Raw genomic sequence first — 17,443 nt, forward strand, 5'->3', positions numbered from 1 at the left:
GTGGCCACCGTTGGGGCGTGCCTTACGGCCCTGACCTCTCCAGGCTCCGGACCAAGCTCTGCCCCCGGAAACCTTTAACGGAATATTTCTCCATTTGCTGGGCAGGTGATGACGCAACCTGCCCCCCTCTTCTTTTTATGCAAATTTACAATGCCTACCGCCAAACCAAAGTTGTGACAAATTGCTACGAGGTAGGCGAAAAAACCATCATGGCTAGCCCACGTGGGAAAAGTCCTACCCGGCCCCTGGCCAACCAGGCGACCGACCGAAGTCCATAGCAGCGTCAGCCTAACCTAAAGGGTGGGTGGGCGGGTGAACTGAATGTGCTGGCGAGCGGGAGCAAAGAGGCCGAGTTCCCGCCTCCGGGCTGTTTAAAAGGGGACAAGCCCCGCCCCCGGCTGTCCTAATTGGTCGGCTTGGGGCTAACAGAGGCGGGATCGGCCCATCGCGAGGGGGCTGAGATCTCAGCCCCCATTGCAAGAGTTGGTCGGGGCCTGCCTACAACGCCACCTCCGTCGCAGGCGCGGAAGTGGGTTTGCTTCTGAGCAACTGACCACTGGCCTTGCTGCATGGGACTAATGGAAGTTGCAGTACAGCAACATCTGCTAAGGCACTAGGTTTGAGGATGGCTGCCTGGAGCAGGGGGGGGGCACTCACCCTCAGGATTATGGGTGCCTGCCAATGCAACGCGGTCGTGTCACATCACACACATGACTGCACATAGTGCGTGTGACATCACACGCACCATATGCAGGTGTGTCTGTGTGTGTGATGTTGCATGCACGCATTTTGGTGGCAGTGGGTTCTCTTCCTCCTCCTCTCTGCAGCCAGCAAGGCACCCTTTTCCACAGGGAGGGGCTCTGGCGTCCAGGCCCACTCCCTCAGAAAAAGGTGCTTCACTGGCTGGCTGCAGAGGACGGGGCTGAACTACTTCTCTCTCAGAGGCAGCATCGCTGCCGCCTGCCAGCTTTTCTCACTAAGTTTGTGGGTCCCCAGCACCCACAATTATATTTTTGTGGGTGCCCAAACACCCACGGCCCCCTGGAGTTGGCTCCTATGGAGAAGTGTTTAACTTGCAGCAGGTGCATAACTCACTGAGAAAGCATCTGTTAACACATGACATGATTAGCCCCACAGAACAATTGCACTATAAATATTTTTCCAAAGTGCTTTGAACTTGCCTTATCATCATCATCATCATCATCATTTATTATTCGTACCCCGCCCATCTGGCTGGGTTTCCTCAGCCACTCTGGGCAGCTTCCAACAATGATAAAAAATACAGTCATACCCTGGTTTAAGTACGCCTTGGTTTGAGTATTTTCAGTTTAAGTATTAATCCACTTTCCATTACTTTCAGTGGGAAAGTTCGCTTCAGGTTAAGTACGCTTCAGTTTAAAAACTCCATGGACCGTCTGGAACGGATTAATCCACTTTCCATTACTTTCAGTGGGAAAGTTCGCTTCAGGCTAAGTACGCTTCAGTTTAAAAACTCCATGGACCGTCTGGAACGGATTAATCCACTTTCCATTACTTTCAGTGGGAAAGTTCGCTTCAGGCTAAGTACGCTTCAGGTTAAGTACAGACTTCCGGAACCAATTGTGTTTGTAAACCGAGGTACCACTGTATATCAAGAGAGCTCAAATCACGAACCCCACTTCACAACAAAAGAAGGGAAATGAAGCCAGTGAAAAAAGGTGTTAGCAGAGGATGCTAATCATCTTGTGCAGCTGCACTACAAGGTGCCAATTTCTAGGCAGATACCAAAACGTGAGATTCCCTGGCATTGCCCAACCTTGTAGCAGAGGTGAATTCATTTCTAAAGTTAGATTTTCTAGAGCTCAAGACTCCTTGGAATTCCGAAGATGGGGATGGTGGTGGAAAATATGCAGAGGTCTTCATTTTGGAATTTACTTTTACAGCCTGCATCTGTACTAGAATTGTTTTTGGATGTTTTAACTGTTTAGTCCAGGGGTCAGCAAACTTTTTCAGCAGGGGGCCGGTCCACTGTCCCTCAGACTTTGGGGGGGGTGGACTATTTATTTTGGGGGGGGATGAACAAATTCCTATGCCCCACAAATAACCCAGAGATGCATTTTAAATAAAAGCACACATTCTACTAATGTAAAAACACCAGGCAGGCCCCACAAATAACCCAGAGATGCATTTTAAATAAAAGCACACATTCTACTCATGTAAAAACACGCTGATTCACGGACCATCTGCGGGCCAGATTTAGAAGGCGATTGGGCCGCATCCGGCCCCTGGGCCTTAGTTTGCCTACCCATGGTTCAGTCGCTTGGGCTCCCTTGGGAGGAAAAATGGGATATAAATTTAAAAGAATTATAATACTGCAGAGCTGAGCCCTACCATTGGAAAGCAATAGTGCTCCTGAGTCAAATGTCAGATCTTTAAATAAGAAACAACCCAATGGTTAACTTTCTAGCATGTTAGAATTGTGAATTGTTTTGGAATTGTATTGAGGGACAAGGTTGTGCTGAGTATAGACAGCTGTTGGAATTAAATGGGGCAAGTAAAACTGCAAAGAAATTTCTGTTGCTCAAAGAAATACTATAAAAACAAGGGACAAGTGAACTGAAGTCCTTTTCTTTTTCCCCTTTCCCTTTAGTACCAAGTAAGTGATGCTTTTACACAGGCTTGCCTGGTTCCTATAAAAATCCATAGAGTAAAAGAGGGAAATGTTCATCTTAGGCTGGATCTACACATACCTGTTTAGCGTTATTAGAACAATATTAGATACGTTGTTCTAAAACGTCACAGGGCATACTTGTAAATTAAAGGATTTTTAAAACCTTTTTTTGTTCAAAATGCTGTCTCACTACAGCTGGTTTCTGGTCGCTCGGCAGCACCCTTTGTGTCTCATTTTAATAACGCATTGTGAACATTCAAAGTAGGGAGTCATGTGTCCATATGCGTTATCAAAACCATTCCTTAACCTTTCCTTAAAGTTAAGAACCATATGTGTAGATCTGCCCTCAGAAATATGTGTTGAAGGAAAAGAAAACATGAGTTTATAAGCAGAAGCTGAGCACTTTACCCTTCTACACCTCTGCAGGAAGCCAAGTTCTGCAAGGCTTAGACCAGGCGTCGGCAAGGTTTTCCGGCCATGGGCCAGATCGTTCCCACAGACATCATCTGTGGGCCGGATGGGCGCAGCACGATGCCGGAAATGGCATCTGCGCATGTCCGCAGTGCCGAAAATTGCTGCTGCGCCTCCACAGATGTCAGAAATCGTGCCAGAAATTCATAGATTTTAGTACAGTATGTGGTTTTGATCAAAACCAGGAAGAACAGCCATTTGATGCTGTTTGCATGCAACAGCAGAAGTTAGCTTTTGTTAAATGAATACTTGCTTGAAGCACACCTTTAGCTGAAAGGTATTCAGACTTGGCAGAGCACAAGAAAGCTTATGTTTATTAAGGGAAGTACATTCTGAATAGGAAAGAGCTCTCTAGTCCTAGATAACTAGGAGAAACAAAGGAGCCATGCTTGCTCCTTTGTCCTCGGAAGATAGATCCAAGATTACCTCTCATCTCAAGGTCCAGAGGAAGTGTGAGCAGAGAGGAGGAGGGAATTGAGAACAGGATGCCACCTGAGATGTATCGGCCTAAACTTCAAAGGATGGAGAGAAGTCAGCATAGAGATAAAAGGACAGGGAGGCTCTGGGAGTCTGGAGGTCTCTTTCTCTATCCATCTAAACCCCATGGAAACCCCACTCAGCAAGTTGAGTGCAGCAAAACCTACCAACAGATGCAACCGTCTACTCAGCTGTTTTTGTTCTTATTGTTTACCAGGGAGCAAGATGCCACCAAGCCAGAAGTGCAGAGTCGGGATGAGCTCCACATTCCCCATTGGCTTCGTGTGGAAGGACCAGTGGCACCCCGTCTTTTGCAGAATGTCCAGCATGGGGACTGCGGATGAGATTAACACTTGCTTGGAAAAGAAGCGGGTTTATTTCATGGGAGACTCAACGGTGCGGCAATGGCTAGAGCATCTGGAAAACACTGTGAATAGTAGGTTCCCTGCAAAGCTGGCAGAGCATCCACCACCATTTGCTCAGACACAGATTCGATGTTGCCGCTTGCTGTTACTCAGGATCCTTCCCAGCAACAGCTCCTGTCAGCATGCAGATGCTGTCTCTCACAAATACAGTATTGGTTTTCTGTTCTCCATTTTTATTTATTGCATTTATCTTCCACCTTTTTCCTCCAAGGGGCTCAAGGAGGCATGCACGGTTCTTCCCCTCCTCATTTAATCCCCCACAACCACCATGAGGTAGGTTAGACTGAGGAGGTAGTGAATGGCCTGTCACCTAGGGAGCTTCATGGCCAAATGGGAGGATTTGAACCCTGGTCTCCCAGGTCCTAGTCTGACACTCTAACCCAGGCTTCTTCAACCTCGGCCCTCCAGATGTTTTAAGACTACGATTACCATCATCCCTGACCACTGGTCCTGCTAGCTAGGGATCATGGGAGTTGTAGGCCAAAAACATCTGGAGGGCCGAGGTTGAGGAAGCCTGCTCTAACCAGTACACTACCACGTGCTCTTTGAGGAAACCGGTCCTACAGATTTTGGGCTGCTTCTTTGCGATTGCTTGTCACAGAGTTTGTTCATGCCTGGAAAGAACAATGGCCAGACTTGCGAGTCAATGGGACCTAGGCAGGGGAGAATTCCCCAGCTAATGAGAAATCCAGGCTGGACGCAAATATAGGCTTAGATAATCCTTATAACCTTACAGTGGGGACAAATTAACACTTAACAGATTTTCCAAGGTGGTTTAAGCCTCTGTAGAATTGAATGGTTGTTCCCGAAGGTCCAGTACCCCCGTTTTTTGAATGCTGAGGGTAATGATGTAAGGGTGCTCTGAAATCACCCATCATGCAAGAGCAGAGTGAGTCATTTTGTGGAAAGGCAAGACTAGTGGAAACACATTTTGGAATTATGTTCAATTTAAGGAGTTCAGGTGAGATTTAACATTCGCTCCAAAGGAAAGCAATTATGTCTCATGGGAAATCTCACATAGATGGCGAGTAGTTCGTTCCTCACTAAGCGAAAAGGCAGCAAAAATTTGTAGGGAACCTTAGCTCCTTTACATGTCGCTGAACTATAATTCCCATCATCCCCCAGAAGACATAGTCAATAGCCAGGAATGATGGAAGTTGTAGTTCAGAAACATCTGGAGGATCGAAGGTTTCTCACACCCAACATAACAAGGCAGTCTAGGTAGTTAGTGTTGGCTCACTGGTCTTTCTGGTAGCCGAGATACTTTCCATGAGGCCTTCACCTCACCAACCACAGCCATCTGCCTCAAGCATCCATCTGCTGTTAACCCGGGGGTGGCTACTCTGTGGCCTTCCAGATGTTAGACTACAATTCCCATCATCCTTGGCTACTGTCCATACTGAATAGGGCTTCTGGGAGTTGAAAGTCCAGCATTAATCCTTACAGCTATTTTTTCGTTATCAAAAGTTTTGGCACATGAGAACAGGTCTCCATGGCAAAATGGCACCCACTTACCTGTGGTAATCGGTTGTGCATATGTCTTTAACTCCCTAGTATCAACTTGCACTGATCCTGTGTCTTTATTTTGTTGCTAGCCCTAAAACCTTTTGACACCTATGGGACTGGGAAGCTCCGGAATCTGCTTTCTGTAGACACGGCAAGGAACATCCAAGTCCAATGGAAAAAACATGGCCACCCCATCATTACAGTCCACGAATATACCACGAAAGACCACAGCTATGTCGCTAGAGAGATTGACAATGTGGCAGGCGACGGAGACACGGTGGTTGTCGTCTCCCTGGGGCAGCACTTCCGTCCCTTCCCCATCAAGCTCTTCATTCAAAGGATGATCAACATCCGGGGAGCCATCCAGCACCTTCTCCTGAGGAGCCCAGATACAAAGGTCATCATCAAAGCAGAGAACACCCGGGAGATAGACATTGACCAGGAGCGATTTAGTGACTTCCACGGCTATGCCCAATACCTTGCACTAAAGGACATTTTTCAGGATCTAAAAGTGGGTTTTGTCAATGCCTGGGACATGACGGTTGCCTACGGCACAAGCAACGTCCACCCACCAGCTCATGTGGTTGTGAATCAAATTAATATGCTTCTAACTTACGTCTGTTAAAACTTACATCTGAAAAATATCAACAATTAAAAACTTCCCTTCTAAGAATCAAATAGTTGCTTATCTGATCGACATCTGATGGGTGGGCGCCACAACTAAGGAGGTGAATAGATTCGTCATATTGAAGTCCTTGGGCACGGCTAAAAATTGTCCCCTTGGATTCTGACCTAAGTGCCTATACCAGATGCCCACACCAAGGTGCCTGCAAACTTTAAGCCTGAAATCATCAAGCTGGAAAGACAAGTGATATGTCACATGCAGAGGGGGAGACACAGTAAACAGCATCTTGCCTTGGACTGTGACTCCAATGCCACTCAGGCTGAATCCTGCTACCAGCCCCCAAACGTACACACACACACACACACACACACACAAAATAGGAAAAGCAAAACATAAATACTTAAGTCTAGAAAAGAGGCAAGCATCTTTCAGCAAGTCTGGCTTTATTGCATAATAAAAGAGGGTGCCTAAAACCAGGTAGGGGTTCTTTAACTACAAAAGGTACTCCACACGCATGAACCAAATGGCTGTGGTTGGTTCAAGGCACTGGCCGGCAATTCAGATGTCAACGACCCATCACATGTGGTAGTCAGTAATTGTTAAGAATCTTGAGGAAGCAAAGTGACGGAAAGCAGCCCCTTCCTTAGCCATCAGTGAACTGAAAATGGCAGGCGGAGACACCTCTGGTGCCTTGTGCTTTTGCTAAAGAACCAGGCTGCAAGATCAACTGGCCAGCTTTTCATTTTCACCATTTTCCACTAGTTTTCTTTTCTTCTCGTCCGTTTTCCTCTTGAAGATGCTATTTCTGTAGAACTGGAGCTCTTTGATACTCTCCCTGATGTCATCCAGGGCTCTAAAGGGAATTCAGGAAATGTTAGCGTTCCTTTAAAAGAAGGCTGCACCATACACACTCACCTCCAAACGCAAGGGGCAGGCTAATTTAAAAAGAAGCTGAAAAAGGCATGACTTTACAGTGTTCCCCAAAATGCTGCAAACAGGTTGTGCACTTCTATGTGCTATGGAACCCTATAGAAGTCCAGTATAGCTGGACTACAACTCCCACCATCCCTGACCATGAGTCATGCTAATGGTCTGGGATGATGGGAGAGGAATCCAGCAGCTTCTAGAAGGCAACACATTGGCCATCCCTGGTCTACATTGGTTGGCAGCAGCCCCTTGAGGTGTCACATTCAAGTCCCTTCATGTGGAAATGACCGTGATTGAGCCTGGTACCTTCTGCATGCACAGCACCTGCTCTGCCCTTGAGCTCCACCCCTTCTCCATTTGGATTCGGGGCATATGTCCCTTTCCAGATTAGTATCTGCAGACTTCAAATAACTTTTATCAATGGCACCCCCCCCCCACCGCGCTGTACTTACCATACAGCATAACCTCATTGTTGATGCCTGGTGATACAATCTGACACACACAAAACAATCACTCTTCAAAGCCAAACAATTAGCGTTACCTATGAGACGCAGCCTTCTTTGGAGCAAACTCGTAGTCTTCTGGGTACCAGCGTCTGCACACACAAAAGAAGTCCCCATGATCCAAAATCTAAATTATCTACCAAATGTGGTGGACGCCATAGGCAAGAGCACCCACAAACGCAGGACTCCGGAGCCGCCTCCAAATATAAAATCACCAGAGGCCACAGATGCACAAAATTTGAAACAATCTCATGCAAAAATCAGGACTGCGAGAATTCCAGATTTAATTTTTTAAAACTCACGGAACCTAGTTATTACATTGCAGAGGAATATTTTCCACTTCCAAAAGTTCCATGTTACTCAATCGTTTTACTATAGTTCAAAACCTCATGTTCGTAGAATCATAGAATTGCAGACTGAGAAAGTACCATGAGGGTCTTCTAGTGACCACAGGTAGGCAAACTAAGGCCCAGAGGCCGGATCCGGCCCAATCGCCTTCTAAATCCAGCCCACGGACGGTCCGGGAATCAGCATGTTTTTACCTGAGTAGAATGTGTGCTTTTATTTAAAATGCATCTCTGGGTTATTTTTGCGGCATAGGAATCCATTCTTTCCCCCCTTTTTTCCAAAATATAGTCCGGCGCCCCACAAGGCCTGAGGGACAGTGGACCGGCCCCCCACTGAAAAAGTTTGCTGACCCCTGTCCTAGTCTAACCCCCTGCAATGCAGGAATCTTCTGGCCAATGTGGAGCTTGAGCCCACGGCCCTGAGATTAAGTGCCTCATGCACTACTGACTGAGCTATCATATGAATAAGAAATAAACGCAAAGGTTGTTTTCTGCTGCTCCAGAGAAGCAGACAGGGAGCAATGGATTCAAACTACAAGAAAGAAGATTCCACCTAAACATTAGGAAGAACTTCCTGACAGTAAGAGCTGTTTGGCAGTGGAATTTGCTGCCAAGGAGTGTAGTGGAGTCTCCTTCTTTGGAGGTCTTTAAGCAGAGGCTTGACAGCCATATGTCAAGAATGCTTTGATGGTGTTTCCTGCTTGGCAGCGGGTTGGACTGGATGGCCCTTGTGGTCTCTTCCAACTCTATGATTCTATGATATTTTGCAACTGTAGAATCTGAATCTTTCAGAAAGCTGCAGCTGCTGTTGACTGTAGGCATCTTGGTGGTCACATATTACACATAAAGCCCACAAGATTTCCTCAAAGTCTGTGTGGCATGCCATTTGCTGCCCAAGGAGCCACCCACCCACCCAAACTCTGCCAAATGATGTAGTGGGAATTGACCTGCACAGTTCTTTGATGGTGCTCACATCAATGATCCTGTAGTGAAGGTGTTTCATGAACTGGGGCATGTGCTTGTCGAGGAATTTCTTGTCCGCGTGAACCGAGTTTCCTGAAAAGGGGTGGAAAGGCACAGATTCTGTTCATGCGCTCAGGTGGGTGGCGAAGACACCCCCAAATCCCACCCACCCCCAAATCTCAATCTCAAATCTTTATTACAGTCATAGACCAGCATTAAGTAGGGTGGGGGTACAGTCATTTAAAATCTATAAAATGTTTTTGAAGGCTAAAAAGTATTAAAACAGAAGGTATATATAATAGAAGATAAATAATCTAAAATATAAATAAGAAGCTAAAATAATCTAAAAGGGTTAGGAGCATTAAACGGATGCGGAAGAGCACAAAAAGGTTAGTATATAAAAGACTATGGCTAGCACAACTTCTCTACAACACTTCTCTATGGTGCCCAGCTGAGCCCCTTCTCCGACTTTGCACTATTAGAACTTGTACAATCTTAATTTTTAAGATCAGCCCTTCAAGTCCGAAAATGTGTCTCTAATGCCACTCTGAGACTAGAGACAGGCTTCACAAAAGTGGAGGCTAGAGTGTGAGTGACCATACTCAACTATTGGCCCAATTATTTTATTTTTATATGAACACATGACTCTGCCTTTGACAGAATCAAGACACCCGCCCAACCCCACTAGATTTTATCTGCAGCACTGCTACAGCCTGACTAAGGAAGGTGCTTGGCCAAATGTCCAGGTAGGTGACGTAAAACGGGGCAATTGGGCGCTGAATTTGCCTCGCTTTCCACTCACACTAATTCCAACAAATCTGAAGCTGCTGCATTTTCCTACCTGAACCTTCCCAGGCTCCACAATCATCATAAGATGCGTTGTCCCCACATATACTTTCAGAAGAGAGGAGGAGGGGAGTCAGGGATTAAACCGTCTGAACCTCAGTCTCCAGAACTCCCTTCCCATAAAGGCACAGATGTCGCCTTCCCTTCTCTCAGTTAAACTTTTTATACTGAATGACGTTTTGGAGAAATGAACGTCTATTAAGGGATGGTCTACTGCAGATTCTCAAACTGGCTTTGATTAACCACATAGGGTTGCACTCAATGTTACACATATTCAGAGCAGACATGCTAAAATTAATAGACCTAGATGACTGGCACCCATTAATTTGAATAGCTGAAGTTAGTTGCATACAACAAATTATGATTTGTTGATGTTAAGAGTGATTCTTAATGGCTTTTCTTTATATATATACAGTTTGCATTTTCGTTGTTTTGATCCATTAGCTGCCTCAGGCCCTTTGAGTGGAAAGGGATGGCACAAATCAATAAAAATGACTATCTTTCGTAAACGTAAAACCTCTTACCGGCAAGTGGGCAGAGTCCTGGGGGTGTCTGTTGACGGACAAAAGACAGAAATTCGTACTCTGCTTGACGCAGCGAGATTGTGCTCTCCTGCACTGCCTTTGTAAGGCCAGACTGGAAAAAAGAGAGAAGCCAAAATTACATCATGTTGCCCGTGCCTTAAAAAGAGCCAGGCAGTTAAGATGTCATGCAAGAATCAATACTATTGTTAGTTTTTATTAAACCTGTGGTCACTTCTTACTCAAAGGCCTCCAAGCCAATTACAACACATTTAGAACATAAATATCAATATATTATACCATAAAAACAGAAAGAAAACAACCCCCTTAACAGCCACAGGAAGGTTTGGCAGCACACGACTAAGAAAACATCATCATCTTAGTGGATGGTGGAAGCCTTTACTGGAAAAGGGACAAACTGCTGGAGGATTTGCACAGCTAGACCAGGCCAAAAGAACCATTTAATCCAACCCTCTGCTTCCTACAGACATTGGCCCAGATGCCCCAGGGAAGGCCAAAAAACAGGGCATGGTCTATTGGCACTCCACCACTAATATTCAGACGGAGGCTGAAACTGGATCTGGAGGACTCACACAACCATCTCAACTAGTAGCCATTGATGAATGTGGCTGATCTCTGATCTCATTCCCTCACAGGAACTGCTGGTAAACAAGGAAGCGGTCTCCCCACTCCCAAACCCCAGACAAAGGATGCAGCAATTTTAGCACAACAAAAAACGTTTAATGTCAAAAAGTCTTCATAATGGACACGGGGAACTCTAATGTCATGCTAAGGACACACTGTGAAGCTGGGTGACGGTTTGGCAAAAAGCTGGCCCATTTTGCACGGATGAGATGAACCTTCAGCTATCCTTTTCAGAGAAGTGCTTAATGCAGACAGCAGGGAACACGGCATGATCAAAGTAAGGTTCTGCGCATGTGGAGCTGTAAAAAGACAGAGGAGTTCTTCTCAAGGGATTGTGAGTGATGAAGAAGCAGGCCTCTACCTTTCCGTGATGCTCTTTGCACCATTCTGACATGCTGTCCAGCAGCTCATCTGGCTGGTTTATTATCAGGTTGGGACCCTGTCAGCAAAATGGGAGAAAACAATGTGGAATCAGATCAGACTGTTACATCATTGACACTCATTTATTGCTGCTGCTGCTGCTGCAATTGTTAATATAGTAATACTAGCATTTTATCCTGGTTCTCAGCCACTAAGGGTTCCCAGGATTGCTCACATATATCAGTGATATGATAGCTGCTACCCACAGGCTGACAATCTAACCACACATGACACAGAAGGAAGTGGAATTGGGAGGGAAGAGGAAAAAGCAAACTCAGGCACTTCTTCTTAAGTTACAGGGTTCTTACAATGACCTGCTAGAGGAGTCAAATGTGGTTGGCTTTTTCAAGAGTCAATGAAACAGCCCAGCAGTTTCACCTCTCTCTTCAAAACACTCTAAAACAAGAGCTGCTAAAGGACAACAGCTCAGGGAAGAAGGGATGGTGTGTGTGTTTGGCAGCAATATAAGTGGAGCTGTTCAAACAGCAATATGTATTATGAATAGAAATAATCACCTTTGTTTGAACATGAAGGGATGTAAACTTGTAGCGCAATCAGATTTATTTTTACTCTCAAGTGTAATGGTGATAGTTTGCACCAGGTCACATAAAGCAACTAAAAAACTGATGAACTTTTAGACTTAATGGCAACAGGAAGCAGCCGTAATCAGGTCAGCTTTTGAGTTCGCAATATCCAGTTGGCATTCACTTCCCTCGCTAAAAACATCTGGAAATTGCATGCATAAAAAGGGCTTTTCATCAGCCAGGTATGTAGCAAAGAAGTCAGTGGAAATTGTGAGTGACTAGTTGGCCACTCACAGCAGTTAGCAAGCTAGCTGGCATTTAAAATATGTATATTGAAAAGAAAAAAAAGTATTACAAACTTAACAACCTCCCTTCCCCCCCCTTTCCTCCATCCCAGAGGCATAGTTCAGATGTAAACAAAAATAGTACAGTTAAAACAAGCACTAAAATAGAGAAAAACAGAAAGCTACTAATGTCAGTATGGAGGAGAATATTAACACAAACAGATATTATGGAATGTGGTAGGTATAGTTTGTCCTGTAAAGTATTTGTTCAAATTCTGGATCAATGGCCACCAGACCTCCAAAGAAGTTTTTTGCACCAGTTTTTTCTTTTAACGGGTTTCTCCAGTATTTTTGTTATTTCTCTGCTAGCTGGCATTTAGCAGGCACCAGAGCAAAAATCCGCAACCAACATACCTCAGCCAAGATGTTCAAGTCAGAATCTGTTATGAGACAGGCCATCTCAATGATCTGGTCTTTCTCGATGTCCAGCCCAGTCATCTATATCAAAGTCAAAAAGTTAACAAGTGTAAGATGTCAGCGCTTTCTGTTCCACTATGTGCTAGAGCAGTGATGGCGAACCTAAGACACGCGTGTCAGACGTGACACGCAGAGCCCTCACTGCTGGCACACGCCCCATTGGCCCATTCGCGCTGTTGTTGTGTCCCCCCCCATTTGTTCTCCCGCTCCTCCTCCTCCTCCTCCTCCGATCCTTTTTTGTTGTTGTTGCTGGTAGCCAGAGATTGGTTTTTTAACCCTTTCTGTGCTGTTTTTTTCTGGCGCTTTGGCAGACGATGATTGGGTATAATAGCGTTCATTTTTTAACCCGTTCTGTGCTGGTTTTTTTGGCGCTTTGGCAGACTATGTCGGTGCTGCGTGTTAGTTCCAGCGAATGTATTATTCATCATTTATTTCTGTTCTCTTCCCCCCCAAAAGCGCAGCAGCTTTGGGGCACCCCCCCAAAAGCAAAGTAACTTTTGCACCCCCCAAAAAAACCTCCAAAACTTTGGTCAGCAGCTCCCCCCCAAAAGCTCAACAACTCTGGGCACTTTGTGATAAATAAGGGGGTTTTGGTTTGGTTTGGTTAAATAATTAGTTTTTGGTTTATTAAATACAGTTATATATTACAATTATTCATTTTTGTTATTTAAACTATAAATATCGCAAAATTATGGTTTTTTTCTTTTGAAGTGACACATCACCCGAGTTATGCTCAGTTTTTTGGCGAATTTTGACACACCAAGCTCAAAAGGTTGCCCATCACTGTGCTAGAGAAAGTGCATTTTAACAAACCTTAATCCTTCCCCTGGACTATATCTTAAATATCCTGATGCTGGTAGGTTAAAAAAACATTCACAGCAGCCAGGAAATAGGGGGTGGGGGAAGACCCACTGAAGGTTTGAACAAATGTGTCTGCCTCACAAAGAGCTAGGAAATGAACTCGGAAAATTGCCCTGGAACACAGTTTATTTCTTTACAGGTATTTCTTTAATGTCAGGCCACAGCAGTGATGTTCCTCCTGCTCACTTAAGCCAAGTGGTTAAATGTTTAGTTGGGGTTGGTGGTTATTTTAATTTGGGTATAACTGCAAACTGTCTATTATTGTTGTTGTTGTTGTTATTGGTTTCTATTGATTTATTGGTTGGTTGGTTTGTTGCTCGCAGAGGATATTTTGTTTTTTAATGTTTGATACTTTGTTGTGTTTTTATGCATGTTGTAAGCCGCCCAGAGTGGCTGGGGAAACCCAGCAAGATGGGCGGGTTACAAATTTTAAAAAGATTATTATTATTATTGTGCGTCAATTGTTTTAGGACCTCAAGCCTACACAAGTTGATAAAATCTAGGATTGTGAATTGCTGTGAAAAATAGACCTCCCAATGACTATTAAGAGCAATAAAAGGCCTCCAAATTCAGTGGCTTCTGGAAGCCAACAATAAGAAATGACATCTTGTCTGCTACTGCTGGAAGCACAGAACTGATCCTCAGTCTGGTCACACATGGAGCCAACATATCCCCTTCAAATACAGTGGTACCTCGGTTTAAGTACACAATTGGTTCCGAGTTTTTGTTTCCAACATGAGTCAGCTTTAATCTGTAACTACTTCAGAGAATAAGCTTTCACAAGAACCCCAATATCAAGAGTCGTTGCTGAAGGTTTATATTACAGTTTAAGTACACAATTGGTTCCGGAAGTCTGTACTTAACCTGAAGCGTACTTAACCTGAAGCGAACTTCCCCACTGAAAGTAATGGAAAGTGGATTAATCCGTTCCAGACGGGTCCGCGGAGTACTTAAACTGAAAGTACTCAAACCGAAGCGTACTTAAACCAAGGTATGACTGTAAATTGTGAACTTGTTGTTGTTGTTTAGTCGTTTAGTCGTGTCCGACTCTTCATGACCCCATAGACCAGAGCACGCCAGGCACTCCTTTTCTTCCACTGCCTCCCGCAGTTTTGTGAGACTCATGTTGGTGGGTTCAAGAACACTGTCCAACCACTGTTGGTGAAGGCTGCCCTAGATCCCATGTGAATTCCTGCACTGCTAATGCAGATACATGTATATGTTAGAACACTCCTTTCCAACTTACCAAGGGTCCCACCTGTCCTAGGGTGACCATATTTGATATTCTGCTCCCAAGATCTCATTTCCTGTTAAATTAGGCTGTTTCTTCCCCCCACAAACCAAGCTTTCTACATTTCCTAGACAAAACACTTAAAGGGCGGGTGGTCTCCTTCCCTCTCTCATACACATCCACCTACAGTGCCGATGTATCGTGGGGGATAATATCGGATGGGCACACACACCAAGGTTCCCAGGAATAATGGGGTAGGCACCAATCTCCTGCACATGCCCTGTAGTACATGAGTCAGGGGTGGGGGGCATTATGAGTTGTGACCCTTGTAAGATACACATCTCCTCAAAGGATATTCTAAGAGAGTCCGATCTTCCTCGTACACAGGCATACACTTACATTACACCTGTCTCTTTGGGGAAGGAGGATGAATTCTACACCTAAACTGCACCAGTATCTCTTGCGAGGATATTATGGGCTGCAGCTCCTTTGCAAATAACCCAACAGTCACATCTCTTGAGAACGTTGCCTTATGTGGTGGAGGTATTTCTACATGAACAGATACTAGACAATAGATACTATGGGATTAGGATCCTCAAGTATCCCCCCCCCAAGCTGTCTCAAGGGGCAGGGGAATTTTGCAGGATACAGCCCCGCCCTCTCCTTACACATAGATACTGAACCAAATCTCATATTCATATATATACATATACATATATATATACATATATACATATATACATATATATATATAATTAAAGATTATATATATATATATATATATATATATATATATATATATATATATGTATGTATAAGTTTTGCAATCACATATCCAGCATACATCATAAAAACAAGATTCCAAATAATCTCCTAGACTTCTCTCCTACCCCTTTGTGGATCCTGTTGTTAGTCATTTCCTCCTGCATCTTTTATAATAATCTAAATCTTTTACATCTCCATTATATCCAAAATTCACCATTAAACTACAAGTGTTATTCCGATCCTAATAACGATTTTAACTGTTTACAATGATTTTTTAAAAGATAAATTATAAATTTTCTGAACCTAATCTCATGGGGGCATATTATGGGATAGAAACCATTTGCATAACTGTTTCATATTTCTCCGAGGGCAATGTTCTGGGGCAGCGGGGAATTACGGGATGGAGCCTCCTCAAAAGGAGCTAAACCGCACCTGTCGCGCGGGAGAGGGGGGCATATTATGGGATGGAGCGCCCTTTTTTATACCCCCCATACTGCACCCAATTCCAGGGAGCAGGATACTACGGGATGGAACCCCCGCATTGCACTCCACATGGTGCAGGCGTCTCGGGGGGACGAAAACGACGGGATATTATGGTATGCCCCTTCGCAGAGGCCTCGTTACGGGCTGGGCGCCTCACCTCCAGGTCCACCCAGACCATTCTCTGCCCCATGCCGGGCTCCGCCGCCCCTCCAGCTCCTGCCATGTCTCGCAACCCGCTCAGGCAGCGCCCCGACAGCCACCGCCTCCCTGCCGGCGCGCCGAAAAGCCGCCAAGCCCTTCCGCCAGCACGCATCATCTGGAAAAGCCGGAGAAGCCGCAGACTACAAAGCCCAGCAAGCCCCGCGCCAGCCCCGCCCGCTAGGCCATAAGGGACTGTCGCGCAGCCTCCTGGGATTTGTAGTTTTGCGTGGCAACAGCGGAGTGAGCGCGTCGCTGCGCGCTTGGCATGCTGGGGGTTGTAGTTTGAGGGATGAGACTCCGGGGGCGGAGGTGCTCGGTTCCCACACTGTAATGCGAGATCGTGCCCCAATCCTCCAAAACGGGAGGCTGGCCCAGTAAAAGGCTCAACTGGGCTTGCGTCCCCCCCCCCCTTCCCCAATACTAAGCTGCATTTTCTTGTCACATTAAGAAAGCAAATACTAGCCCTTTTTAGTGAAAGTACTGAGCCCAAAGTTAACGTGTTATTCTAAAAGCACGCAATATGTGGTCTGTACAACAAAGGAAAACCCAAAGCCCCTTCCCGAGACTCATAAACTTTTTCTTTCTTAAAACAAACAAACAAACAAATATGCAGGGAGCAGGATCCCACCCCCACCCCAAGCTTGGAAGTAACAGAATAGAGGGATGAAAAAAAAATGTCCATAATTAACTCAGGAATAGACAGGGGGAAAGTTAAAATAATGCCTCAAAAGAGGGGAAAAGGCAAGAGACCCACCAGTGTTATCAACACTCACAGGCAGGTTTCAGGTGGGAGCCATTCCTAGCCCTAACTGGAGAAAATACCAGAGATTTTTGGCTTGAGTCCTTCTGCAAGCATGGATCATAGAAAGATGGCCCCTCCATCAGAGACAAAAACAGGAGTTTTAAATACAGGTAGGTAGCTGTGTTGCTCTGCCGTGGCCAAAACAAAATAAACAAAATTCCTTCCAGTAGCACCTTAAAGACCAACTAAGTTTGTCATTGGTATGAGTTTTTGTGTGCATGCACACTTCTTCAGATACAAAGGTGTGTCCTGTGCATTAGGTTAGTAAGTTCAAAGCCACACCAAGATAAGAAACAACACTGGCACATGGAGGTGGTAAGGGACAATTTTTTGTTTGACATAGTGGTACTTAGAACAGAAAGAAAAATCATTCTCATTGGCTCCAGTGCCATTTTCTGCAATTCATGTTTTGTTTTTTTTAGAGTGAACTTTGTGAAGCATTTCCCTAGACCCAGGAAGGTTTAAGATGGAAGCCCTCATGTGCCCACA

The 17,443-nt window shown here is 45.0% G+C and overlaps 2 protein-coding genes across 2 annotated transcripts; one reads left to right on the forward strand and one right to left on the reverse strand.

The window, feature by feature from the left end:
• The first annotated feature begins 56 nt into the window (after window positions 1–56).
• LOC148683515 (NXPE family member 4-like) lies at window positions 57–6,248 on the forward strand. The gene is made up of 3 exons (XM_088657912.1): window positions 57–191; window positions 3,816–4,034; window positions 5,619–6,248. Exons 2-3 carry the CDS (start codon window positions 3,824–3,826, stop codon window positions 6,152–6,154), a joined length of 747 nt encoding a protein of 248 aa, XP_088514038.1. The 5' UTR covers window positions 57–191; window positions 3,816–3,823; the 3' UTR covers window positions 6,155–6,248.
• Window positions 6,249–6,580: 332 nt separating this feature from the next.
• REXO2 (RNA exonuclease 2) lies at window positions 6,581–16,341 on the reverse strand. The gene is made up of 7 exons (XM_035140185.3): window positions 16,109–16,341; window positions 12,549–12,632; window positions 11,268–11,345; window positions 10,265–10,376; window positions 8,879–8,987; window positions 7,623–7,676; window positions 6,581–7,007 (listed from the first exon to the last, which is right to left on the reverse strand). Exons 1-7 carry the CDS (start codon window positions 16,265–16,267, stop codon window positions 6,878–6,880), a joined length of 726 nt encoding a protein of 241 aa, XP_034996076.2. The 5' UTR covers window positions 16,268–16,341; the 3' UTR covers window positions 6,581–6,877.
• Between the last annotated feature and the right edge of the window lie 1,102 nt (window positions 16,342–17,443).

Source organism: Zootoca vivipara, chromosome 14 (assembly GCF_965207765.1).
Source record: "Zootoca vivipara chromosome 14, rZooViv2.hap1.1, whole genome shotgun sequence".
In the NCBI taxonomy this organism is placed as follows: Eukaryota; Metazoa; Chordata; class Lepidosauria; order Squamata; family Lacertidae; genus Zootoca; species Zootoca vivipara.